General features: G+C 39.3%; 1 protein-coding gene and 1 long non-coding RNA gene across 9 annotated transcripts in view; one reads left to right on the top strand and one right to left on the bottom strand.

The window, feature by feature from the left end:
• SIPA1L1 (signal induced proliferation associated 1 like 1) overlaps positions 1 to 27,811 on the top strand; it is a 366,852-nt gene that overhangs the window by 248,652 nt on the left and 90,389 nt on the right. For all 8 annotated transcript variants that reach the window (XM_043920090.1, XM_043920096.1, XM_043920094.1 and 5 more), the window contains 3 exons: positions 5,026 to 5,156; positions 10,639 to 10,827; positions 24,815 to 24,989. In XM_043920090.1, coding sequence (XP_043776025.1) covers positions 5,026 to 5,156; positions 10,639 to 10,827; positions 24,815 to 24,989 — 495 coding nt within the window. The remainder of the gene's footprint in view (positions 1 to 5,025; positions 5,157 to 10,638; positions 10,828 to 24,814; positions 24,990 to 27,811) is intronic.
• On the bottom strand, positions 332 to 22,157 carry LOC122704950. Its single transcript, XR_006344000.1, has 3 exons — positions 22,057 to 22,157; positions 14,498 to 14,588; positions 332 to 451 (listed from the first exon to the last, which is right to left on the bottom strand). It is a non-coding gene; the product is annotated as an uncharacterized LOC122704950 (long non-coding RNA).

The following is a 27,811-nucleotide window of genomic DNA, read 5'->3' as shown; positions in this document are numbered from 1 at the left end:
ATCCTAAAAGGCTAGATTTTAGTTATGAAAAAGTCATTTGTCTTGAGATCAAAGTTTAAAGACTCAAAAACTGAATTGAAGGTAATTTGCTGAACCAGACTTCTCTGTTGGCAAATTACACTTTGCATTCGAGTTTTGAAGTGAAAAAATTGTATTCACATCAGAAGGATTTTTTTTTCCCTATAGTTTTGTAATCCTCAGGGACAGGAAAAAAAAAAAAAAGGACGGTGGACCAAAAAATAAGGCATTTATTGTAAGAATAATTCTTACTCAGGTTGAAAGACTTTTTGAACAAGCAGAGTCTGATCATGACAGTAGTGAATTTAACACAGGAAGCCAGAGCAGTATCTCCATCTCTGTTGATGGAACTGAAGTAGATGAAGGCCAAATGGAAATGCTTGCTTGGAAATAACAGCTAGAGCTCTTTTTCAATAAAAGAAGATTGATGTTCCTGAAAAACACACATATAAATTTTTAAAAGATCTTCTCAGAGTTATCAAACCAGAGGTGGATTTTTTGAACACAGAGTCTGAAGAAAGTGTTAGAAGTTAGTTTATAAATGGTCTCATCAGCATTCCCTCAGCTCAGAAATGTACTTCTTCAGCAGCTAGGAAAAAGCACACAAAAATCTAGCCAGGGCTTGATGATGACACACAAAAAAGTTTAAGTGATTCATTTTTTTAAATCAACCTTCTTCATTTTTAGGTAGGATTAGTTTCTTTTTAAATATTTTCTGCCATTTTATACTAAAATGAATGTGTTCAATATTTGTATTTTTATAAATTCATGTTTTTCTGTAGTAACCTTTCTAAATTTTTGCAGTTACAATGTATTATTTGGTTTCCCTAATTTGTATTTCTCTTACCAGTTTTAAAATAAAGTATTATCGTTACTATGCTAAGTACACACTTTAATTTTGCTTCATTGTTCAAGCACTCTTTGAGAAGATGTCTCAATAATATTTCAAATGTGACCCTGAAGGATGCGAGGTCTTAGTCAAGAGGAGTTAGTTGGTGGACTGTCCTAGACAGAGTGCTTCAGGTGAGACAGGCACAGTGAGTTGACAAGTTCAGGATGGTTGGTTCTCGGAGTTCAGATGAATGGAAGGTCCAGGTTGAAACTGGAATGACAGGCTGGTGACAGGCCATGAGGGCCCTTGAGAAGGCTTGAGTAGTATCCAAGGACTGGTGGGAAACCAGCAGAGGGTTTGAAACTTAATAGTGATGGTCAGGCTTGCATCTTAGAAGCCAATCATGAAAAGCTAATTAAAAGATGCTTACTCCTTGGAAGGAAAGTTATGACCAACCTAGACAGCATATTGAAAAGCAGAGACATTACTTTGTTAACAAAGGTCCATCTAGTCAAGACTATGGTTTTTTCAGTGGTCATGTATGGATGTGAGAGTTGGACTATAAAGAAAGCTGAGCACAGAAGAATCAATGCTTTTGAACTGTGTTGTTGGGGAAGACTCTTGAGAGTCCCTTGGACTGCAAGGAGATCCAACCAGTCCATCCTAAAGGAAATCAGTCCTGAATATTCATTGGAAGGACTGATGCTGAAGCTGAAACTCCAGTACTCTGGCCACCTGATGTAAAGAGCTGACTCCTTGGAAAAGACCCTGATGCTGGGAAAGATTGAGAGCAGGCAGAGAAGGGGACGACAGAGGATGAGATGGTTGGATTGCATCACCAACTTGATGGACATTGGTTTATGTGGACTCTGGGAGTTGGTGATGGACAGGGAGGCCTGGTGTGCTGTGGTTCACGGGGTCACAAAGAGTCGGACACAACTGAGCGACTGAACTGAACTGAATCTGTCAGAAAACTCGCAAACATCCAGGTGAATGATGATGTGGATAAATCAGTGGCAGTGGGATGGAGGAAAGTAGGTGGATTATAGAGCTCTTTAGGAGCTAGAATTCAGCGGGCATGATGGGGGTCAAGCATAAGCAGCTAGAGGAATGTGGTAGCAGTTACTCCAGTCGGGGTTGCAGGGAGATCTGTCTCGATTTGTGTGGAAGGCGATAGGTTCACTTTTACAGATGCCATGGGACTCCAAATCACGAGTTTCTTTTGGTAAAGAATGGGACATCTTTTAAATGTGAAGATCTAGGGCTCACAGACGTGTGGAGTGGACACATAAACTCTTGAGAGTAATCAGCATTGGGAGAGGACAGAAGATTCTAGATGGGAAGAGGAAGAGAAACTGAGTAAGAAGAGGCAGGACCAGTGGAAGAAAAACCAAGAGAGGGTGGTTTTGGAGAAGCCACTTTCTAGAAGTGTTTCTGGGGGGGAGAAAAAAGGAAATGCTATTGGCAAGTTATGATGAGTTTGAACAAGATAAGGACCCAGAGTTTCTGTTTGTTTCAACTTTATGGCTAACTGGTGACTGTGCAATGGCAGTCAGATGATGGGAATCCTAAAGAGAAGAATTAGGTATCTCATTCAAGAAGTTTCCAGTGGAAGAAAAGAGAAACCTCCAGGTTGGTAAGGAACTGAGGGCAAGTGTTGCAGTTAAAGATGAAGGAGACCTGAGCCTGAGTAAATGGTGATGGGTATGAGCAGGTAGAGAGGGCAAGTTGGAGATACAGGGAGGGTGATTGGGCATCAGTGTCCCTGGGAAGGTGGAATTGAGTGGAGGCTAGAATTTCAGGAGAGACTGGGTTTATATTATAAAGCGAAGGAAGTTAAAGTCTGGATCTGGTTAAGTGTCTGTGAGTGATGGTGGAAAGTGAGGCAGTGGCTTCTGAAAGGGCTCTTTATTTTCCCTGTGATGTGGACAACATTATCTGCTGAGTTTAGAGAAGGTAGATGGGGGGAGTTTGAAGGAGAACAGAGAACATTTGAAATATCTGCAGTGGAGAAGGGGAGCAAGAACTGACCGGGGACAGCTTGAGGAGAAGTTGAGGTTTCTGACGGTAATTGGTATTGGCCCCGTGTCTTTGTGAATTTCTCCAGCGGCAAAGAATAGCGTTCTCACCTGCCCTTCCTGAGCTTTGTGGGGAATGTTTGAGGAGTTTCTGGTGAGTCAGGGGTGGAGTCCATGAACAGGATATAATGAATGTCATGGTCATCTTTGACAGGTCCACCGGTGTTCTGTGCTGCAGGGTTAAAATGGTCTCTGAAGTTTTGAAGTGTGTGAGGCACTTTGCTCCTTCAGTCAATGTCCCCAGACTGCTGTCTTGTTGCTCTTTCAGTTCGCATCCGCTTTTTCATACTGTTTCTATCTCCTCCCTTTTTGTTTTCTTCCTTACTGTCAGTGGTCTGTCACATTGCTGTCTGCATGCAAGTCTCTGTCAGCCCTACACTCTGGACTTTGTCAGCATCTGGATTTATCACACCTCTGAAATCAAGCTGTGGGCTTGAAGACCAGACAACCACGCTTATTAAAATTATGTGCAAAGTAAGAGTAAATAACTTCTGAGTGTGATTCTCATGTGCTGTGTTTTGAGGGTGTACATAAGTGTTTGTACATGGATTTTGTGATGTTTATTGGGTTGTTTTATCAGCTGTCCATATATGAGATGCTTATTGCCTGTGTTCCCATTGTGTTTCCCTTATGTTGAATTTCCATGGATTGCGATAATATTCTTAGATAGCTCGTGGTATTAATGATTGTTTTTTATAATTATTCTTTAGTACTTACAAAGCATTTTCATATGTATTACCTAAATTTAGAACTATATGATTAGATATTTTATGCTGTTATTTCTTATTAGTCTCATGGATTTTCAAATACACATTATGTATGAGAATAATGTGTATTTTCAAATATTGATGCATTTTGTATGAGAGTAACCCACCATGTCACAGCTCAGTCATTTAACCATATCACATGTAAATGAAATAGGGCAATGTAAATAAGTATTTTGGAGGTTTGAAAAGTAAGTTATCTACTCTAGCTTTTTGTGTATTGGGGCTTTTTTTTAAAATATATATAACTTTCTCATCTGTGAATATCTTTTGTCTATATCAACAACTTTAATTTTTTTACAGAAGTATACTTAGGTGTACAGTAAGTACATATCACTTTGTTATTTTCTGTAAATTGATTTAATTTTGACCCCAACCTTCCTTCTTGTTAGGAGGAAGATAAAGTCAACACCAGTCATTTGGACTCTTTGCCCCACCCCCAAGGTTGTTCTAAAGTTTGGAGTCTGGAGAAATGCCAGACACTGAGGAGAGGGCCCTGAGCTGCCATTAGTCACCTGGCCACTGTGGTGGCCTGGGAGAGGCCCTCATCCCAGCCCTCACATCCCTCCAGATGCAGCGGCTCTGCTGGACGCCTTTGGTGCTTACTATGCGGGAACCTTTGGTGAGGCCCAAAGCCCTGGGTCTGGGCTTCTGCCTCCCAGGGGCACTTGGAAGCTCTTCCTTTGAGCTAAGGCTCTGTCTTAACCTGGGCAGTGTGGGAGAAGGATGCTGCCGAGTAACTCTCAGACCTCTCTCCTCTCTCCTGTCCGGGGAGGTCCGTTTTATTTGTTTAATTAGGCCATGCTGTGTGGCATGCAGGATCTTCCTTTACACAGGGATTGAACCTGTGTCTCCTGCCTGGGATCACGGAGTCTTAACTGGACTGCTAGGGAAGTCCCTGGGGAAATCTTTTTTAATCTGCAGGAAATCCATCTATCTTCAAACTTTGTTCTCAGTAGGTTTGGGGGGGGGGAGGTTTGGTTGATGTGGTTTTTAGTTGATGCAGTTTTTATAAAAGCTAGGAAGCCCTGATATAGTATAGCCTGTTTATAGGGCAATAACACAAATTTCTTTTTAAAAGTAAGGTAGTGAGTTGCAGAGTAGTGAAAAAAAAATTCAGCAGGCCACCTCTGTTGTCCTACCACCTCTGAGACTAAACCTACATTGATTGCACAGTCTTTACTTTTATAATTCAGTGAAGGATATTAATTTTTGTTAAATATGTTTATATTTTATTGATATAATTTCTGAGTGATTTAAATAGTAAGCAGCATATGACATTTTTTAGTGTGCTGTAAATATTCTAATTTTGTTTTGTCTTATTGTATCTAAGAACACTGGAACTATTTTGGGGCCGATGAGAATCTTGGTCCAGTGGCTGTGAGCATTCGAAGGGAAAAACCAGAAGAAACGAAAGAAAATGGATCTCCCTACAACTATCGAATAATTTTTAGAACTAGTGAGGTAAGTCGCACATGAGAAAGACTTGAGGCTTAATTTAAGTGAGAAAAAAAATAGAGTCGTAGCAGTAGCAAAGCAATTAAAGTTAATAGCACATGGTTACAAATGTCTTTAGAATAAACAAAGACCCCTTTCATTCATTCTGGTTGTGACGGGGGTGGACATAATGATTAGATCTGGACCCTTTCTTCCCATCTAGCTTTGGGTAGATGCAATAAATGAATGGGAATTTTGATTCACAGAAAGATATGTTCATTAAGTATGACCCAAGGAAATTGGAGTCCTCAGAATCCCAAATTGGATATTACATATCCTGTTTGGGCAGCCAGAAGGCACTGAACCAGCTTGAGGAGCCAGAGGGGGTCAACTAAAACTTAACTCACTTTTTCAAACTATTGTTGAAGAAGTTTCTTGACCCAGGAAAAAGGAAAGGGATTCTTCTTGGATTTTTTTCTTTGCCATCTTGGACCTATTCTCGGAGGCTTAAAATAAAGACTTTTGAATGAGAGGCTGTCTAATTGTGGGTAAAATGGGTCCTTGGAGCTCTTTAAGGAACTAAGTACACATAATATGTGAGTTTCTATTTTAAAGTGAAATTCAGGTAAAAAAGAGAAAGTGAAAGAAATTGAAAGTGAAGTCGCTCAGTCGTGTCCGACTCTTTGCGACCCCATGGACTGTAGCCTTACCAGGCTCCTCTGTCCATGGGATTTTCCAGGCAAGAATACTGGAGCGGATTGCCATTTCCTTCTCCAGGAGATCTTCCTGACCCAGGGATTGAACCTGGGTGTCCCACATTGTAGGCAGACGCTTTACCATCTGAGCTACCAGGGAAGTCCAAAAGGAAACAAAAGAAAATAGCCAACAAAGTGTTAAAGAAAAACTCTGGTGGCAAAGATGGTAAAGAATCTGCCTGCAATGCAGGTTCGATCCCTGGGTTGCAAAGATCCCCTGGAGAAGGGAATGGCTACCCACTCCAGTGTTCTTGCCTGGAGAATCCTGTAGACAGAGGAGCCTGGAGGGCTATAGTCCATGGCATCCCAAAGACTGGGATGTGACTGAGCAACCAAATACATATATGTAGTATTCAAATATTTATATATAATATATATGTATATTTATTCTTAAAAGTAAAATAAAAGCAAGCACTAGAGTTTGTCATGTGGAGACTGTTAAAGCTCTGCCTGATTTCCAGATTCAAAAAAATGACCTCATGACCAAGTTTGGGACTATGAGGGAATTTTTTTGTTTTCTTTCTAAACATGTGTATAGTTATGCCAGCTATCAATTTATTGCCTCTCTGAGCCAAATGACTTTAAGATTGTTGTCATACATTAATGCCTAATACCCCCTTGAGGTAGGTAGAAAATAATGGTTTTGAAACTAGTTTAAATAGGGCATTTGGCTTCATTTCCCCCATTGAATACAAGACAGGTTGCAGGGGTTGGCTTCACTTAGTAATTGTTTCTCAGCTTCAACTCTGGGGAAATTAAAAATAGGATTTTTAAGGGCACGGCTTTAATATCTAATGTGTTGTGTTGAGTGGCCCGAGAGGAATGAAGGACTCACATGCTCTAGGGTCCTTTTTCTCCAAGCACAGCTGATCGTTAAGCAGGGTCAGTTCGTTCTTTTGTTGAACGTTGAAAGCACAGAGAACGCACTATGTTTTTGAAGTTGGGTGTAGGTAGTTGTTCCTCTGTCCCCACCAGCTTTCTCAGAGCCACGCTTACCTCCTCCCACCTGTTTCTATGCTTCTGTGCTTAACCTTATCCCCGCCCCCTAAGGCCGCTCTGATTTAAGTCGTCGTCATCCTTTTGCTTTTGTATATTTTTTGTTTTATTTCAGTTCCTTCCTATCCTCTCATTCTTCATGCTGGAGGTTGAGGCTTTCCAAGGTGGCCCTTTCTTTCTTTCTTTCTTTCTCAGATCCTGTCTCTGCTGTCCACGATTGTCCCTTCCAGCTTCCCTTGCCTGCGTGCCTGGCTGGTCGCAGCCTCTCTCTCCAGGTTGGCTGCTGACCTAAGTGGACGTGGTCCCTCGGCCGTGGTTGGGAAACCTTGCTCGCCTTCTTCTGTTTTCTTGCCTCTCCCTGCCTCAGCCTCAAATGCTCCACCTACACCTCCTTCCTGTAATTACAGTTAAAATCACACTTAAGGATTCCTTGGTCCTTTCCTACCAACCCATTCGATGGGCCCCTGGGGCCATTTCCTTAATCGTTTGATTGAAATATCCAAGTCAAATGTTGTTTATGGTTCATTACCACCTGCTCGCATGTTCAAATTAATGTTTAACCGATGACAACCCTTTTGTTAGAGTTGTTCAGACCAGAGACCTGGAGGTCCTGTTCGACTCCGCTCTCGCCCCCACCCCGCCCTCGGATCTGGTCTCCCCACAAAACTGGTTGACTGTCTTCAGAATGTGTCCAGAATTCAACTGCTCCTCCCATCTCACTGCTCTGCCTGGGCCCAGACCACTGTCATCTTCTCTTTTCTTCCTCCATCTTCCTTTAGGCCTGCATCCTCTTGAGCCTAGCAGGGATCCTTTAGAAATGTAGTACAGATTCTGTGATTCCTCAGTTCAGAATCCCTCTAGGGATTTCCAGCTTCCAGGAAAAAGCCATTCTTCTCCCTAGCCGGGGAGTCCAGGCACATCTGTCTCTGACCTTTACCTCGCTTCATCTTTTCCAGCCGCAGTGGCCTCCTTTCTTCTGGGCAAATGAGGACAGCCCTGCCTCAGGGCTCCAATGATCCCTATTCCTCTGTAATCAGTGTTCTTCCCCAGGCATCCTTATGGGCATCACTCTCTTTTCCTTTTGGCCTTTACTGTTAAGCCACAGGGGCCTTCTCGGCCAGTAGATCTAAAATTTCTACTGTCTCATATCCCACTTCCAGGCCTTTTTTTTTATTTCCATGAACACCACTATCTCACACATTGTACTTACTTATTTTAGTCATTTTATGTCTTCCCCCTACTTGAATATAAGCTCAGGGATGTTGAGGACTCCAAGTTGTTCATGGTGGTGGTGCTTTAGTCGCTAAGTCATGTCCAGCTCTTGTGATCCTATGGACCGTAGCCCGCCAGGCTCTCTGTCCGTGGGATTTATGACCACATACCTAACAACTAAAATAGTCCTCCGCCATTTCGTTACTTTCTTTCTCCCTCACATTTATTTAATTCATTGCCACTATCTTTTGTCTTTTTTTGTCTTTCCGATGAAATAATCCTTAAGTGTGGTTTAACCGTAATATCTTTATGAGGCTTTTCAAAGAAATATACTAATGAAAGTCCTTTGATAGAAATATCTCTGGATATTGGTCCCAATCCGGAGCTCTTGCACTTCGTAGGATGAACAGTTGACTGACTATTTAATAAAGTAGGACTTAATTCTTATGCCTTGGTAGGGATTTCTCATGCTATTAATTTCCTGTCAAGAAAAAAGAAAGCAGTCTCCTAAGTGACATTCCAGTTGCTTCACAAATGGCGTCAAGATAACAGAAATACAAACGTATTTTTCATTTTAATAGAAATAATCATTGCACACTATAAAGAAACCAAAAAAAGGGCTTAACATGTATTTGTAAATGTGACTGTTTGTTTATGAACAAAATCTCTGGCGTGAGTGCTTTTAAGCATAGGTGAACAGGCATATAGGTGGATTCTCTGCTTGTTTCTGAAAGTCATTAGCAAAACATACCAGTCACACTGGTGGCTCAGGTATAAAAATGAGTCATTCTTTTTCTCATCTGCTCAGACTTTTCTGGAGGTGAGCTGCTATCTTCCTGTGGTCCAGGATTAGCACTCTGCCTTAGCATTCCTGGTCTGGGGCTCTCTCAGCTGGAAATCCGTCCAGGCTTTGTATCTTCCTGACCCTCGACAGGCATTATCTCATGAAAGTAGGAGTACAGGAGTTGTTCAGCTATTTCTCATGATGTGAGAAATTAAACAAAAATCCTTTCTGTCAAATTAGATATTAAGTCACAGAAAAGGATTTTTTTTTACCCAAGTATTCTTTGAAAACAGACTATAAATGAAAGAAAAGATACCAAGCAAATGAATAGACTGCAAATAACCTCAAGCACCTTCTTCTTGTCTTGAGAGGCAGAGGTTGGTGAACTTGGCTTTTTCTACCCTCATTTCTCTTTCCCTTCCGTTGGCACCTGTTACAGGTTTCACTTCCCTGGTGATTCTTCTTTTGGTTTCCATTTTCCCTGGTAATTCTCTGTCACACCATCTTGCCTGTTACTTGAACAGTACAGCTTCTTTCAAGCTGTATTCTCTGTAGTTTCTTTCTTGGGCAGTAGCAACTGAATTTTCTTATGTCATCATCCGCGTGCAAACAATTTCTGAGATGGCCTGTTGGTTCTGGGTGAGGTGCACACCCTTCGAGGTACACTCTGCTGGGGACTCTGGCCCACCCACAGCCCCCTCTGGCTCACTTAGATCCCGCTCAGCTACACTGGTCTCTCTTTCCTCCTCACACCCTGTTGTTTCCCATCTCCACACTTCTGCTCTCTGACACTGTCTTTTTGTACAGTTTTTCCTTGAAGGCCCCTTTTTAGTGCTACGCTGTTCCATGAGGGCCTTTTCTTATGCCCTGACCCATAGCAGTCCTTTTTCTGCTTTTGTTATAGAATCTGACTTTGTTAGATTTTTCTTAGTACATATATCCTCCTGGATGGATATTTCTTACCCCTCTTTTCTTCACCATACTTGGCCTTCAACATTTACTCCTTTTGCAGTATAATGCCTTATAACCTACATGCTTAATGGAAATTCATTCAACTTAATGGTTTTAAGTCACCATAGAGTGTTTAAATTGTACTAACAACTTTGTCACATGAAAATTCCTGAACATGAAAGCTATTTTGCTTCGACAAATCATCATTACTTAAGGAAATGTCTTTGCTTATGTTTATATTTCATAATAATAGCAGAGTTCTTAAGACATGGGGGAAAGCACAAGTCACTTCAAATGCTGTAGACGGTGGCTCTGTACTGACTTTAATTGTTGTCCTATCATAGCAGCATTTGGGGTTAGGAATAGTTTAAGCTTGTCAACAGTGCATTATGAAATTTAAGACTCTTCCCCTGCCCTTACCTCTTACAATTCAAAAAGGTATAACATCCAAATTCTAAGCATTTAGTCTTCAGCTAGTCTCTGGGATATCTCCTTAATTTCCTAGTATTTGTGTAAGTGACATTGTATAGCTATATGGAGACCTTGGTCTTCCTGAGCTCTTCAAGGAAACGTGTACTCTTTGGTATTTAAGGACATGTCCTCAGAAAGCTTGATGATGAGTTCCATTGGACTTGCCTGGCTCTTCTTGAAAGTACTGGGCTCGTTTTTCATACATAAAGTATCTTAGTTCACTTCCCCCATCCTTTCTCCCTCACTGGCTCAACTCATCAGCTGTCACCTCCAACTCCCTAAGGGGGTCCTCACACTGGCTGTATTAACTCATCTCGCTGGACATGTGTCTCTCTTTCAGCTCATGACACTGAGAGGGTCCGTGCTGGAGGACGCCATTCCCTCAACGGCAAAGCACTCGACGGCTCGCGGGCTCCCCCTGAAGGAGGTGCTGGAGCACGTGATTCCTGAGCTCAATGTTCAGTGCCTGCGGCTGGCCTTCAACACCCCCAAAGTCACAGAACAACTCATGAAACTGGATGAGCAGGGGGTGAGTGTGGCTTCCAGGAGAGGACATTTCTGTTGCTCGGGCTTCCCACTAAGCTTCCAGAATGAGACCTGAGTAGTTCTTTTTTGACGGGGAAAACTGATACCATTTATTATGAAGGATCTTCTCTTTGCAGTTACTCATTTTCTTTTTTCTTAACTCACTGAACATTTCTCATCTGATGAAATTCTCTGTGTCAGGATTGACTGATATGGTACTTAAACAGTGTTCAACTCTTTTGGTAATCTTCCATTAATGCAATGAATTTTTCAGATACTCCAGGAATAAGTAATAGCAAAACAGTAGCTGATACTAATGATCATATTCACCAGGCTCTGTTTTAAGTACCTTAATATTAATCATCCCAACTTATGTCCCAACCCCAGGAGAATGGTACCGTTTTTATCCCTACTTTAAGGATGAGGAATCTGAGACATAGAGAGAGGGTTAAGTAATAAGTCCAAGTTCACACAGTTAATAAGTTCAAAGCATGTACTGGGGACCACTATACCATACTGTTCTTAAGAGCTTTAATTTTTAGTCTATTAGTACCACCAGAGATGTATTTTTGTCAAGATTTTTAATTATAAAATTCAGAATTAAAAAACATCTGGATCCTAACATGTAACAAAATGAAAATACTCAAGATTTTCTCACCTCCATACTTCCTAAACCTTAATGTGAGGTCATTAATCCAGATGGAAATGAGTGATAGGATAATTCATATAGAGGGGACAGAGAAGTAGAGAATGCAGAGCTGTAATCCACTAACTGGAGAGTGTATCCACATTCTAGTTGGAATCATCTGAGCATGTGGGCTAGTTTTGTTAGACGTTGTATTTATATACTCTTATTTTAACTCTTTCTTTGAATATTTTAACCATAATGTGTCTTGACTGAGTGGTAATAGCTTTTCCACTGCATTTTTTTTAAAGAGTCTTCAAAAAGGAAAATTGGTCCAGTTATTGAATTCCATTCTGTGAACAAAGTTTGATAGAATTTTCTTAATTAGGCAAAAATTTGAATTTTATTAAAATGAATTATAGTGCAAAGTCACAGTTGCAAGGTTTGATTCAGTCTTTTAACTCAGCTGATGGGAATATATTATTGGATATTAGATGTAACTTTTCTAATCATTGTTCCTTTTGTCCATCATCTTAAGCATAGCTAATATTATTCCATATGTATATTTCAAGTAGGCTGTGAGTATCCATATTTATAACACGTCAATTTGAGCACTTTGAATGCTTGGGGCTTCCTGGTGGCTCAGATGGTAAAGAATCTGCCTGTAACGTAGGAGACCCGGGTTCAATCTGTTGGTCAGGAAGATCCTCTGGAGAAGGGAATGGCTACCCACTCCAGTACACTTGCCTGGTAAATTCCATGGATAGAGGAACCTGGCAGGCTATAGTCCATGAAGTCGCAAAGAGATGGACACAACTGAGTGACTAACACTTTCAGAAGACTACTGATACATAAATTTAACTATTTTGGGTGCTGTGTTCCAATAAATATTTTGAGCAAAGGAAGAGTAGAAAAATGATGATTTATTTTCAATTTTACAGGTTCAAGGGAAACAACATTTAGACTGATAACATAAGGGATGAGATTTGCGGGCTTCCCAGTGGTGCTAATGGTAAAGAACCTGGCTGCAAATGCAGGAGACACAAAAGGCACAGGTTCAATCCCCTGGGTTGGGAAGATCCCCTGGAGGAGGGCACGGCAACCCACTCCAGTGTTATTGCCTAGAGAATCCCATGGACAGAGGAGTCTGGTGGGGGCTACAGTCCATAGGGTCACAAAGAGTCACATATGGCTAAAGCTACTTAGCATGCACACCTACAGTACAATCACATACTGAACATTCTAATTTCAACAGATTAAACAGATTATTTTGCGTAAAGGATGATTTTTTTTCCTTTCACCCTAGGTTTTACTTAAAAACTGACTGCCCCAATTATAGATATTTTATGGGATCCCTGGCACATTTCATGTCTCTCTTAGTCTTTACAAAATATTAGACCACAGGTAGTGCTGTTCTGTGATAAATGCTTTATGGTTCCATCCACAAGGACTTCCCTGATAGCTCAGTTGGCAAAGAATCCACCTGTAATGCAGGAGACCCTGGTTCGGTTCCTGGGTCAGAAAGATCTGCTGGAGAAGGGATAGGCTACTCACTCCAGTATTCGTGGGCTTCCCTTGTGGCTCAGCTGGTAAAGAATCCATCTGCAATGTGGGAGGCCTGGGTTTGATCCCAGGTTTGGGAAGATCCCCTGGAGAAGGGAAAGGCTACCCACTCCAGTATTCTGGCCCAGAGAATTCCAGGGACTCTCTAGTCCATGGTGTTGCAAAGAGTCGGACACGATTGAGCAACTTTCACTTCCACAAGGAAAGATGAAAGCACTATAATGAATTTAGCTTAAAGGTACATTTATTTAATTAACAAAACTGCCCATTATTCTGAAATGAAGGGCTTCTTATTTTTATTGTTGTTGTTCGGTCACTAATAAGTCATTCTGACTTTTTGCCACCCCAGGGACGGCAGCATGCCAGGCTTCCCTGTCCTTCACTATCTCCCAGTTTGTTCAAACTCATGTGCATTATGTCAGTGATGCCATCCAACCATCTCATCCTCTGTCGACCCTTTCTCCTCCTGCCCTCATCTTGGGGGATATTAAACTATTTATCCTTTCCTTCATAAATTATTGATGATCATATGTGTTAAATGTTTTCTATAATGCTTTCTCAGTGAAATTACAGTTTGGCAGTCTAGATGAGTCTCCCCAGGTTTATTTTGGAAATTTTACTAGACAGTAGAATCTAGAAGTTTAAAACCTGCTATTCTGTGTGAGCAGCTCTATATCTGAACTAAGGGATACCACTCCTTGGCCTCTCTTTCTGTTTATGTATTCATAGCATTTAAAGCCCAGGATTATACTGATAAAAGACAGAGAACACATACTTAGGGGCTTAGTCTAGGGAGTCATCTTTTTGGTAAGGAAATTTTACTAATGCCTTGGAATCCTTTTGAGAAATTGATTATTCTGGTGACTTTACAGATAACAGATTTTGAAAAAGGAATGCCTCGAGGTGCTTATAATGCATTTGAATCACGGCAAAATGTTTTTAGTTTCCATCTGTGTCATCATTTTTTGAAATTTCATGCTTTGTACATCTTTATATTTAAAGAGATTCATAGTTTGAATTGTGTATTAGTTGCTCAGTCGTGTCCAACTCTTTGCATCCCCATGGACTATAGCCGATGACTGAAGCAACTTAGTACACACATGCATAGTATGAATGCCAAAAACAACTCACTGAAAGGAGCCTCGACAGCTCCCTTTAAATTTTATTTAAATAATTCCTTTAAAATATTTTCTACTTTAACAGCTCTCATTATTATTCTCAGATAAAGAAAATACTATTTGCTTGCTATATTGTGTCATTTTGCCTTTCAGATCTTTGGTGCTTTTTTTTTCATTTACCATTTTTAAAAGCTAAAATGAACAGAAGAACAGATGTAAGTTATATCTATATGATATAAAAGATAGCATTTCACAAAAATATAAAAATTTGTTTCTCATTTGACTAGACTCTGATATTTATGTGGGAACTGAAGTTGACATTTTAGTTCCCCAAGTTTTAGGAAGTGATCATGTGCTTCGTGGCTTACCCATGCTTTCACATTCACCTTCCTCGGCCTTTCCCTCTTGATTGATGTCCATTTCCATTATCATCTGAAGGGCAATCAGAAAATGAATAACCTGCCAATGATTGCACATTGTCATGAATTTAGAACAGCTTGTGACTTAGCAAATTTGAATTAACTCTGGATTTAGTTTTCCCATCATGGTCCTGGATCTTCACTTATGAGATAATTGAGAGCATCTCTTATGATGAAGACACTTTAGATAAGTATATATGTTTACTTATTACACTGTTCTAAGCTCTTTACCAGCATTATCTGCTTTACCCCTCATGGCGCCCCTGGATGGTAGCTTCCAGTTATTGGCCTTTTACACTTGAGAGGAATGAGGCTTTCAGAAGCAGTACTGTTTTGCGTTAGGAGTCCTGAACGCTGGATATGCGTTTGCATGATACTAACTTTGGCTTTTAAGATTTGCAAGTTTTCATCTCTGGCTCAGATGGTAAAGAATCTGCCTGCAAAGTGGGAGACCTGGACTCGATCCCTGGGTCAGGAAGATTCCCTGGAGAGGGGAATGGCAATCAACTCCAGTATTCTTGCCTGAAGAATTCCATGAACAGAGGAGCCTGGCAAGCTATAGTCCATGGTATTTCAGAGTCAGACATGACTGAGCTACTAACACTTTCACTTTTACTTTTTGCACATAGCAAATTGTTTTGATCTTCCAAACTATACTGTAAAGTATCAGGAATTTCATTATCTATTGCCAACTTTTTAATAATATGGGTAATTCAGTTGCTTTTAGATTTGCCATATCAATGCTGTTTTTCTTCATCGGTCATTAAAAAACACCTTTATCTCACCTACTAAAAAACACCTTTATCTCACCTACTCCGTGCAATGGAGTGAAAAGATCTTTATACCAGCAGTGAAAGTGACATTGAAAGTGAAAAGAGAGTGAAAGATCATTATTCCAGGCCCTCTTTCAAGGATCTCACACATGTAGAGCACTTAATGCAATGCCAGACACATGGTAAACACTAAATGATGATAAAATAATAACTGTTAGTAGCCGTTTATGCGCATTATCTCATTTCATCTTTATAAGCCTCATGCTGTTATATAGTATAACATATCGTGCTTACTTTTATAAGTAAAAGCATAACTTTTCAAATCCAGTAAATGTTCAGTGACCACTCTTTGCAGATTTTTATTAATAAATACTGTATGCTAGTAAGACACAGACTTTACCTATGAAGGAAACGAAGTCATAAATTGCTGTAATAAAAGGTGGGTTTAATATAATGAGTGTAATACCAGAACTGCTAACAAACAGGCCAGTGGGGCCAAGTCACGATTAATCAGGTGGGTCAGGACGAAATGGACCTTTCATCGGTCCAGAAGATAAGCAGTGTGGTGGTCTAGACTCAGAACAGTGAGGACAAAGCAGAGCAGGGCAGGAGCGTGGGGTGTGCGTAAGGGACAGCAAGCAAGCCCGCGGAGCAGCAGTGTCAGGCAGTTACAAAAATAGATGTTTTTTTATTGAGCAGTGACTAAGCCAGGAACTGTGAAGCAATTTACGTGAATTATTTTAATTAATCCTTAGGATCCTTTGATGTAGATGCTATTATTATTCTTGCTTTGCTGACAAGAGCACTGAGGCACAAAGAGGGTGAAGGACCCCCCCAGATCACAGTTAGGATATGCTGGAGGCAGGTCTTAAATCCAAGCATTCAGACTCCAGAGTCTACTTTCTTTCCCAATACACTCTACACCCCATCTTCCCATTCTCTCTCCTTGAGTAGGAGAAGAAACTGGAAATATGGCTCCAGGTTTTATTGCTACCGGCTGCAGAGCTCAATAGTAAGTATAACATGCAAAACCCGAGATCAGAATAGAACTTAAAAATAAAGTAAAATTGCCAGTCTGCAGTAGAAAAAATTGGAAGACCTGTTTTCATTAGGAAATGTCAAGTTTCATGTACATAGTAGTGATTTTATCTAAATCAATATTTCCACTGTATTTCTAGATGCTTATTAAAAATACAAAGAAATGAAAACATTTATTGGATTCTCTGTTCTTTAAAATGTTGCCCTTCAAATTATTGAAGTTAAAGGGGTAAAGTAATCATATCTAATTAGGTCTGCAATATACATCTCAAGAATAGATAAAAGGAAAAAAGCAATCTTTATTTAATAATGAATAGTGCTGTCCTTTTGATTTAGGGAATAAATGAAATTCTTTGCTGACTTAGCCTGTTCATTGCCCTGGTGTGTTATTTTATTGATGATAAATGAGTTTGACCAGCCACTTTCCTCTTTGATTCAGGCATCTGGAGTTAAAGAATGAGCCGTAGGGAAAACAACATTGTCTATGAATGAAGCTTTGGCAAAACAATTAACACTCCTGAAATTTTGATCTTCTTCTAGATTATGATATCAGTTAATGCATGTGTAAAGTTCAGAAGGCCACCAGATTGGTTCCATATGTACATTATCAGGAAGAAATATACTTGACAGTCATCAGATCAGGGAAAGAAGCCCGTGGCATTGGTCTTTTTCTCTTGTCTGCTCACTAGTAATGATTATTCTGCATGGGCTCATCCATGCTATTTGCCTGTCTGAGGCTGGGGTGGGTGACTGGATGGAGTCCTTTCCAGAGGTAAGATTTATGATTAATATTACTGAAAGCAGTAGCATTTGGAAGACGTTTGGCTTAGTAGGACTATACTTTATAGTGAAAGAACTCAGCATGGCTAAGACCTGCAGTAAGGACTCTGGTTCACAATCCAAAAAGATAGAGGAACTGATTGTAGATTTTTCAGTCTTCTTGATTTTAAACTGAATTGTGCTTTAAATTCAGCTTTAAAATAAAAAGCTAGTTTCCTTTCTATAGGACTTTTCTTAAGAAATTAGCTTTTAATAATATCTTCACATGGGCCAAAACTCAAAGTGTTTACATTGAAGGATCCCATTTCTACCCTGTTCCTATCTCTCAGCTCTCTTCTTCTCCCTTCTGGTTTCTACTTTTATTAGTTTCTTATGTATTCTGATGTTTCTTTATACAGATATACCAAAAATGCATATGTAGTCTTATTTCCCTTTTTCTTGTACAAAATATAACATGCTATACACGTTTGCATTTTCACTTAGTAATACGTTTTGAAGATCTTTCTATGTCAGTACACAGGAAGTTTTCCCATTGTTTTTAATGGCTGCATAATATTCTGTTTAGTTGCTGTACCAAAGTTTTATCTAATCAGTTTCTCTATTAATAGACATTTAGATGGATTCCAGTCTTACTGTTACAAACAATGCTGCAATGAAGAGCCTATTCCTATATAATTGAAATTCATCTTAATATCAAATCAGTACAAGTATATAAATCATCAATTTAATACCCAGTATGAAGCTTTCTATTTTTGTGAGAACTTTTACACAACATATTATTATAGAATATTTATACAGAATGTATGTATTGAATATTTCCTCTATATGTGTATGGAATACAAAATGTGTGTCTAGAATATTTCCTTTACATTATGCCAAAGATAAAAATAGAATCTGTGCACATGTATATAAATAATTTTGACAGCATTTCAGACAGATTTTTTTAAAAATGATTTTTCTACCCAGTATCCATATGTCATTTTTTAAAGCAGTTTGATTTTTGTTAGTAAATTCCAGTGAGGATAAAGTTTCTAACTAGCAATTTTTTCACTCCCAACATTGAATTTTTCGAGTCTCTTTGTCATTCTTTTTGGAGGACATTACAGTGATAAATCTTTAGAAAGCAGTTAAAACAGTTATCATGTTTATGAAGAACAAACCGAAGTAAATGCTGTCAATATGAATCACAAGGATTTGAAAAATGAGCAAGGTCTTCAAATCTAGTAATGGCAGAATAACTTGTCTCAGATCAGCCTACCCACTGGGAATAATCAGTGCTTTTAAAAAATAGATTTGAACTTTTGCTTCTAGAAGCATGGAATAGATGCATTTGCTAAGTACAGCCACTGTATATAAAGCAAACATGAATCTGAAAGGTGAAAAGAAGGAAGTAGAGTGGCTGGGGATCTTGGGATGAGGAAAGCCATCATGGCCACAAACAATAAAAACTGAAATAAGAGGAACTTCTTCAACTTGATTAAAAAACAAAATACACCTATAAAACCCCTGCAGCATACATCATAGTTGATTAAAGACTTAATGGTAAAGACAAAGATGTATACAGCCACCATTGCTATTCAACATAGTGCTAAAAGGTCTAGTCAGTACAATAAGGCAAGAAAAGGAAGGCATGTGGATAAAGGAAGGGAAAACGTGAAAGTGTCCCCATGTCAAATAACATAATAGTCTGTGTCCAAAACCCCAAGAAATCTGCCAAAACTTGTTAGAACTACAGGCTGTGTCCAGCATGGTTGTGCGATTCAACATTAACTCAAAAAAAATCAGTTGGATCTCTTTTAATGAACATGGGGAAACAGAAAATAAAATACAGTACCATTTATAGTCCTTCAATAAAAAAAGAAATAGAGAAACCGAAAACAGCCCCACACAAATATATCCAACTGATTTTTGACAAAGGAGTAAAAATATTCAGTGGAGGAAAGGTATGCTTTTCAAACAAAGGTGATGAAACAATTACATAGACAAAATAATGAACTTGACCTAAACCTCACACATTATACAGAAATTTATTTAAATGAGTCATAAGTTGAAATGTAGAACTTTAAAAATCTGTGACAAAAACATAGAAGAAAATCTGTGACCTAAGGATTAGTGAAGAGTTCTTAGATATGATATCAAAATCTTGGTCTAGAAAAGAAATAATTGAGAAATTTGGGTTCATCAAAATTAAATCATTCTGCAGCACTTTTTTCCTTGGGCATTTGCTGATTTGTAAAATGCTTAGGGCTTAAGTGTGGCCAAAGTACAGATTAAAAGTTAGGTGCCTGTTTAAAGTTTTCATTGATTTCATGGGACCTGCAGAAGTAAAAAACAGAGGTCAAGGATCACTGGAGAACTTGGATTTGCTTTTTAAAAAAATCAAATTGAAATTCTAGAACTGGAGGGGAAAAAAGAAAACCCCAGAAGTTAAAAATCTCAGCAAAAGTTTTACAGAGCACATTAGACACAACAGAAGAGAAAAATGATGAATTGAAGTTACCAGAAAATGTTTACTTGAATAATGTAGACAAGAAAACATGAGAAATACAGAAAAGTGCCTAAAAGACATGTGGGCCATAGTGAATACATGGGTGTAATGGAATTCCCAAAGAGAGGAAGAGAATTGAAAGCAGTATTTGGAGACATAATCGATGTCTGAAGAAATACCCCTAGAGAAGTTTCCAAAACTGATGAAACACACGCGAGTTAAGACAGAGTCAAGGAACTCTGCCTATGGTAAGCAGGATAGATACAAAGAAAGTCAGATATAGGTCCATTGTAGTAAAAATTGCTGAAATTAAAAGAAAAAAAGAACAATCTAAAAATAGCCAGAGGAAAAAGTACATTCGAAGAAGAATATAAGACAATTGGATTAAAATTAGCCATTTCCTGATCTGTAAAATATAAAAGGTGGAAGCCACATTTCTAGAATGCTGAAAAAGAAGAATTCTCACTAGGAATTTTACCCAGCAAAAATACTCTTTAAAAATATAGATGGACAAATTTACAGTGGGGAAAAAAATAGAACATTGATTATCTGAGGCTGTCGGCTGATACAGGCATATATAGCAGATGGGAACCAGGGGGCTTGGGGTGAAAGAAATGTTCTGTATTTTGATTGAATGGGAGTTTGTTAGAAATCATTAAATCGTATGCCTCAAGCAGATGCAGTTTACTGTCCAGAAATTATATTACTTGAAAATGGAGGCAGATTCTATTTCCAGCCAAGATTAAAAGAGAAGAACTAGATTTACTTTCCCATCTGAAACAACTTTTAAAAACTAGGCAAACCAATGGAACAGTGGTTTTTATAATGTTGAAGTCAGACAACAAAGGACAATGGGAACCAAATGAAGAGTAAAAATCACACCAGCTTTCAGCCTGAGATCCCAGGCTGCACAGCCAGGAGGGGCCACCCAGTTGAAGCCCAGAGGTCTCCCTGATTGAAGACTGAGATGTGAGTCCAGGGAGATAAGGATTTGCTGAGCTGGATACTGGTGCTTTCCTCGCCCAGTTGTGTCCGACACTTTGTGACCCCGTGGACTATAGCCCACCAGGCTCGTTCCATGCAGATTCTCCAGGCCAGAATCCTGGAGTGGGTTGCCATGCCCTCCTCCAGGGGATCTTCCCGACCCAGGGATCAAACCCGGGTCTCCCGCATTGCAGACAGTTTCTTTACCATCCGAGCCGCCAGAGTAAATGTGAATATTTGAGGAAAGTATTTGCAGCCAGGGTAGGAACCACCCAAAGATTGAGCAAGGTACATCCTCAGACCTCTGCCTGGCTGACAACAATGTCTGCTCTCAACAGGCAGCCTGGAAAACCTCATAGTTCCCATGGCATCGGGTAAAGTCTTAGAATGACTTTGCCTCAATAATGGGACAGGATTATCCTCAAATTAAACAGTACTCTGATAAGACCTATGAGTTTAAAAGGAAAAACTGAAAGGATCAGATTATTTCCAATTAACTGTGTCCCAGAGCAAAGCTCAGGCACCCCTCAAGGGTTCATGGCCCACACTTTGAGAACTGCTAGATGATGAGACACCTCATAGTAAAAGTTTTAAATCCCTGGATTAATGGAGACAATTTAAAAGGTCTTGTAAGAAAGGAAGAAATGGGGATTTTTCTCATGATCTGTGCCACCCCCAGTGGTGCCTTCTGGTTGTGACGTCAGGAAGAAGAGGTCAAAGTACAGAACTTTTTAAGAGGTCCCTGAGAACTTGGTTATTCAAACCTGTTACTGTTGATGGAGGACCCTGACTATATCATGCATCTTTCCAGGAACTCAGGACTGTATAAGCCAGATTTTGCTGTACCTGATTCTATGATTCTGTGTTAAAGTGCCTATTTTATGAGAAGGAGAGCAGTTCTATACACTGTTGCTCCAAGCTGTGGGAGGCCATATCACTTTTGGTGGCTGTTGAAAGACACTCATCTCAAACAGAACCTTAGTCCTGTCGGATTGACCATAATCACTTTTTACAATGCAAACACTTGTTGAGAGTCTGAACACTTCCCTCAGTGCTCCATGTGAACGGCTGATATGGAGTTAGTTGATAGGCAAGCATGGAACTGTAGAGCATGACTCCATGAACATCCGAAAGCAAAATCCTAAACAGTTGGATAAACCCAACCTGTTTCCAAGATGGCTTCTGGCATCATCATAACTATTTTAATCGTTGCAGGAAAATATTATTTATTCATAGATGTGTTTGTGTCTTAAAAAAAAAAATCCTGTTTTATGTAACATCATAACAATTCAAACCCTCCCCAAACCATAGCTCTAACTCCATTTCCAGTTGCTCTTTCTCTTGAAATGTTCCTTATTATACTTAACAACTACTCATGTTCTGAGCAGGGAAGGAGGTTGCTAACTAAGGATTCCCGGAACCTGAGTTGAGAGACTGACACCTACCTTGATTCCATTGCAGCAGAAACCAAGGATACAGTCATAGTGTCACCTGCAAGGATGGAGCACTGCCATTCGTCACCATTTCACATTGGGGGAAATTTGACATTCTGACAAATTCCCTAATCCTCTTAAAGGAGCTTTCCTTTGACAACAAGCAAATACCAGTCTGTTCTGTCTGTGGGTGGAGTCACCACAGTATGAGAAACCCGCCTAGAGAAGGCAGCACACTGTCTCATTGTCCTTGCATTCTGCTCCTGCAGTGGTTTGGGGGAAGCTTTCTTACTTATCGCCTCTCCAAAGTGGGCTCTTTTGTGTATATAAATAAGTGAGTCCTTTCGAATGTTGCACAGTGAAATCCTAGACCTTTATCTAAGAAGTTTAAAAAGCCACCCACAAATCCAGGGTCACTGAGATGTTTTCCTCTGAACAAGGTGACTTTTGTTTTACATTGTTGGATGAGAAGGCTGATCTGGGAGGCACAGAGCCAAATAGCAAATAACTCCAAACTCCTTCCTTTCTCCAGATTGCTTCCTTTCCTTGGTAGCTCTCCCTGCAGGGAAAGAGTAAGGAGCTGGCTGTGTTAAGGACTTCTTTTGTAACAGACATAGAGCCTACTGCTACTTTTTTATTTGTTGAGACCTAATAGGATACTCGGCTTAATCTGAAAGCCAAGATGAAGGCTCCACTTGTCTGAGTTCCCCTCTATTAGTCACATTCAGACCTTTGAAGGAGTGCAACTGCCAGTGGCATGGGGAAGGTTTTACTCTTACCTTCTTTTTTTTTTAACTGCATGTGGCATACAAAAAAGTGAACTAAATCCTCAAAGTGTTTCTGTTAATAATTAAAATGAAACAGTGATAATGCAAGGTTGTATGCTGTTTTTAAAAAATTCCAACATCTGTAGACACAGCTTCTTGGAAGTCTCAGATTTGGAGTTTTGCCTGCACTCGCTGGAGCAGGCAGAGGGGAGTCAGTTCTGCACAATTACAGAACTCCTAAGCAGCTTTCATGTCCCCGGGTCATGTAAAAGCTGCTGAACCTTCCTGGTCGACCAGTTAGTGAGGAGGGGCTAAAGCAAGCAGGAGTTCCCTGATAACATTTTCTAGTTAACCACCATTCTGAGCCATTTGACTTAGAAAGTTGAAAAGAATTGTTTAGGTTCACAGTCCTTTGTGTAGAACAATAGGAGCAGATACCTTTCAGAATTCAGAAAGGTCCAGATTTAGAAGGGTAATAAAATACATGCACTTAAAGAGTTCCAGTGGAATCTGGGGCAGCACCCCACCATCAAACATGTTAATATCTCCAAAGGTATGAATATTCACAGAAAGGAACAGCATTCACTGTCAGCTCGTAGGAAGTTTTGCTGCCAAATATGTTTGCTTAAGTTTGGTTTTTACCTTTCAACTATGGAGTTGCAAATAAGGAGCTGTGGACATATGTTGGGAGTGACAGAAACACAGCAAGACAAGCCTGATTGAATCCTGGTTATATTGAATAGAGCCAGATCACAGGGTTGACAGTGTATGATCTTATGTGCCTCTTACTGTTCCCTTTTCTGAATTTCTCTTTGCTTATTGGTCATATGGGGTAATATTTGCAGGCTTTTGTGAGGAAAGCTATTGTAATTTAATCACTAAACAGTGATTGGCAGATAGTGGCTATTCAGTAAATGTTAGCTGTTAAAATTTTGCCTCTTCCCCCTTTCCTTTTATGAGATAAAAATTTATTGATAACAGTTGTTGCAGTACTAGTCTGTAAATAGACTTCACGAATATGGATTGCCCTGATTTCACTGGAGAATTAAATGTCTAAATTTTAATATTCAAATTCATTTCTTAAATGACTAATAAAATTTGTCATTAAACTGATAAACTAATTAAAATTTGTTTATAGGATGACTAAACTTTTCAATGATGAATAAATGTTTTGATTAATGTCGTATTTAAATTTCTTGAATGCTTTGTTTTAATTGTGATTTGCCATTATGAGGCCCCTTTTAAAGTTTCTGTCTAGAGACTCATCTTTTAGAAAAATAATTTGAAAAGTACAGTGTTGATGATGCTTATGCTGTCACAAACGTATAACCAAGGTTTATAACTTAGTATATTGGAAAAATGGCCTTGGGACATAAGTCTTTTCCAACTTTACCTCCCAAAATTTTAAAAGAACTTTAATGGGCTTTTCGTGCAAAACAGTTTAAAGTATATTTTGTAAAAGAAATAAACCCACAGACATAGAAAATAAACTTGGTTGTTTATTTACCAAAGTTTGTTTGGTAAACTTATGGTTACCAAAGAGGGAAGCAGAGGAGGGATAAATGTAGAAGTTTGGGATTAACATATACACAGTACTATATAAAATAGATAACCAATGAGGAGCTATTGTATAGCACAGTGAACTCAATGATTTGTAATAACCTATAGAGGAAAGGAACCTAAAAGAATGTGTGTGTGTGTGTGTGTGTATGTGTGTGTGTGTGTGTATGATTGAATCACTTTGCTATACACATGAAACTAACACAGTGTTGTAAAACAACTTAAGGTTTTTTTTCAAAGGCATCTTTTGTAAAGTAGACCTTTGCTTTTAAAGTCATAAGGCCTCCTCTTTTTTAAAAGGGGAAGAACAAAAGCAGAAGGATTTCAAGAGAAGAAAGAGGTTAGCTACTTGATGGGCATATGCCCTACAGGACTTACTAGCATTTAAGTGGGCAGAGTGGATTTGCCTGTATTTATATGCGTTGTATCACCTGCCTTCACAGCTGAACTATCAGCAGAAAGTAGGCATCATGTACTGCAAAGCTGGACAGAGCACGGAAGAAGAGATGTACAACAATGAATCAGCCGGCCCAGCCTTTGAGGAATTCCTCCAGCTGTTGGGAGAACGCGTTCGGCTCAAAGGATTTGAGAAGTATCGTGCGCAGCTTGACACCAAAAGTAAGAAATACTTATACCCTCCTACCAGGCTTATTGTCCTCCTGCTGTGTTGATGTTCGCCTGCTAAGTCACCCATAAAACAACACGGCCACTAACTGTAGAATATTGCTGGTGATGGGGGAGAGGAAGCCAGTGGGGGAGGATGTGGCTTTAACACAATTGAAGACCATAATCAAAGCATTTAGGATTGGAGTGTAAGAAAAAGTAGTGTTATCAGAAGCGTGGAAGGTAGGAAGCAATGGTTGGAGATCGTGCAGAATTCCTCCTGGGTAGTGTTGCCTAAGCGTCAATGTATTTAGCTAAATGTTAGAGTGACTAAGAACTCTTGCAATTTAACAACCATCTGATCATAAGCCCCAGAAGTCTTGACTTTCATTAACTCATTTCATAATCCTTCTCCATATCTATGTAGTCAGCTATTGTAGGGTTTTCTTAATCACTTTTATATTTTACTGTCTTGAGATATTTTTATTTTCTGTTGTTATTGTTCATAGTCTAACTTAATCTCCAAGCAAACAGGCTTCTTAGCTTTGGTATTATTTTGGCTCATAAAATGTGTTGATTAAAATCACACTAGTGCAGCAGTCTGTTTATCTACAGCTCATGAACATAGAGGTTTGTCCATTCCCGTTTCCCAGGTGGTTAATAAAAGAGTTAGGTTCTCAAGTATCTAGAGTATGTTGACTTCTGCTGTGTATCTGTGTGGAAGCAAATTTTAAATTTTATCTCAGTATCCATCCACAGACACCTGTGACCTGTTTTTCTTTGAGAGGGTCTTTGGATTAGCACATCTGTATTGCAGTCTATAGTAATCACTCTCATTTTCTGTACAGGAAATTAAATAAGGAGTCGAGTCATGAAAACAGAAAAGCATTCATAAACTCCACTGCAGGGAAGAATTTCCTGTTGCCATGGTTTTGCTGTTGCCAACTTGGAAACGACATGCAAGAGAGCCTATGAAAAACCATAAATAGCCTAGACTCTTAAATATTATTTTAACGTTCCATACTGTGCTTGCAACTGCAGAAAATATTAAATCTCAATATGCCCATAAACTCTTTTTATCAAGATATTCTGACATTTACTCTGTCATTCGTTCACACTGTCCCAGTTTGTTGTGTTATGTAAATTATAATCACCACAAAGAACTATTAAAAGGGTCTGGGAGGAAAATGTAATAAGAGCCTTGATTCTATCAATGAATGGTCAGATTGGGAGTTGGTAAGATTATTTATCATTTCCTGGTCCTTCACTAGCTCCTGGATTTTGCTCAAACTCATGTCCATTGAGTCCATTTATTATTTGTATTTACACGTTCCTAGCCATCTCTTGATGAAAGGACAATATGAGAATATGAGGACAATATGAGAAATGTAGATGGCAGGGCCATTCCTAAGCAGTGTGGCATCAGGTAAGGCAGTGGAATAAGCAAAATAAGCACTTTGCACATTTTGCCCCAGTATCCCAATAACTGCAAAGACCTTGATTGGTAAACTGCCTCTAGTGGCACGTTTTACGGTTATGTAATACATTAGTCAAGGACAGGTTCCTTTTCACTGAGCTACTCTCCTTTATGGCTCCTTGTAACCTTCTGAGGCATAGCTCCTGGAAAGGAGGGTTCACAGGTTCCTTTTCTGTCCTTTCAGAGGGTCATTTCCTAAAGTCATTGAAAAGTAGGGAAGTGTTTCCACTCTAAAGCTTGAAGAAGACAGTATGCGTATTTATCTCTCTTACTCCCAGCTGAGAAGGACTATTAGCATCATCACTTAAAGGGGTATTAAACAATAATAGACCAAAAGACATAGAGATCAACCAGCCCCTGCACCCCCAGCAGCCTTCTACTGGCCATGACACACCCAGAGATGAGACTTGTTTGGTGTGCTGTGAGATGATCTCACCACATCTTACCTAATCTTAAATTGTGTTAAACTCTTTCAATATAATGCTTAAAAAAGAGAAAATGCTTTCCAGAACATGTGTTCCTAAAGAATCTCTCCCTCTCTGTGTGACAGTGTAATTGTCACTTGGATCTGTGGATTTGTAGTCTTAATCAAATTCAAACATTATTTGCCAAGCTCATTTTATTTTTCTGCACGTCATCTTCTGAATCTCCAATTATACACATATTAAGTCACTTACTAGTTGTGATTTAATTTTTAACATCTCTTCCTCCCCTGCCCCCCTTGCTTATGTTTGGGAAATTCCTATTAATGTTTTCAAGTTCACTGTGTTTTCTTTTCTCCCACTGTTTCTTAGTCTGCTGTTAGTCAATCTAGTGAAATTTTTATTTCAGATATTGAGATTTTCAAGTCCAAAAGTTGCATTTGGGCTTTCTCTCTCTCTCTCTTTTTTTTTTTCTTCTTTTCTCCGTTACCCCCCCCCCCCCCTTTTTTTGGAGTAATCTTATATTTCCCATATTCTTCTCATTAGGTTCATGTCCTTTAAAGCCTTGGTTGTATTTATAATAGCTGTTTCACACTGTTTGCATGCTAGTTCCATCATCTCTGTCATTTGGGGTCTCCTTTTAACAGATTTTCTCATGCTTTTGAGTTACATTTTATTTCTTCGTATGTCTGGTTATTTTTGATTGAATACTGGACATTGTGAATGTTTCACCATTGAGGATCTGGATTTTGTCCTCTTCTTTAAAGATGTTGTTTTATTTTGGTAGGCAATTAAGTTAGTTACAGAAGAGTTTGATCTCTATGAATCTGTTCTTACATGTTTTTAAAGCATAGAGTAGTTTCTGTTGTTGTTGTTCAGTCACTAAGTTGTATCTGACTCTTGGCAACACACCAGGCTTCTTGATCCATCACTATCTC

This window comes from Cervus elaphus, chromosome 12, assembly GCF_910594005.1.
Source record: "Cervus elaphus chromosome 12, mCerEla1.1, whole genome shotgun sequence".
Lineage (NCBI taxonomy): Eukaryota > Metazoa > Chordata > Mammalia > Artiodactyla > Cervidae > Cervus > Cervus elaphus.
Note: the sequence above shows the minus strand (reverse complement) of the source record. Positions and strands in the feature narration are given on the sequence as shown.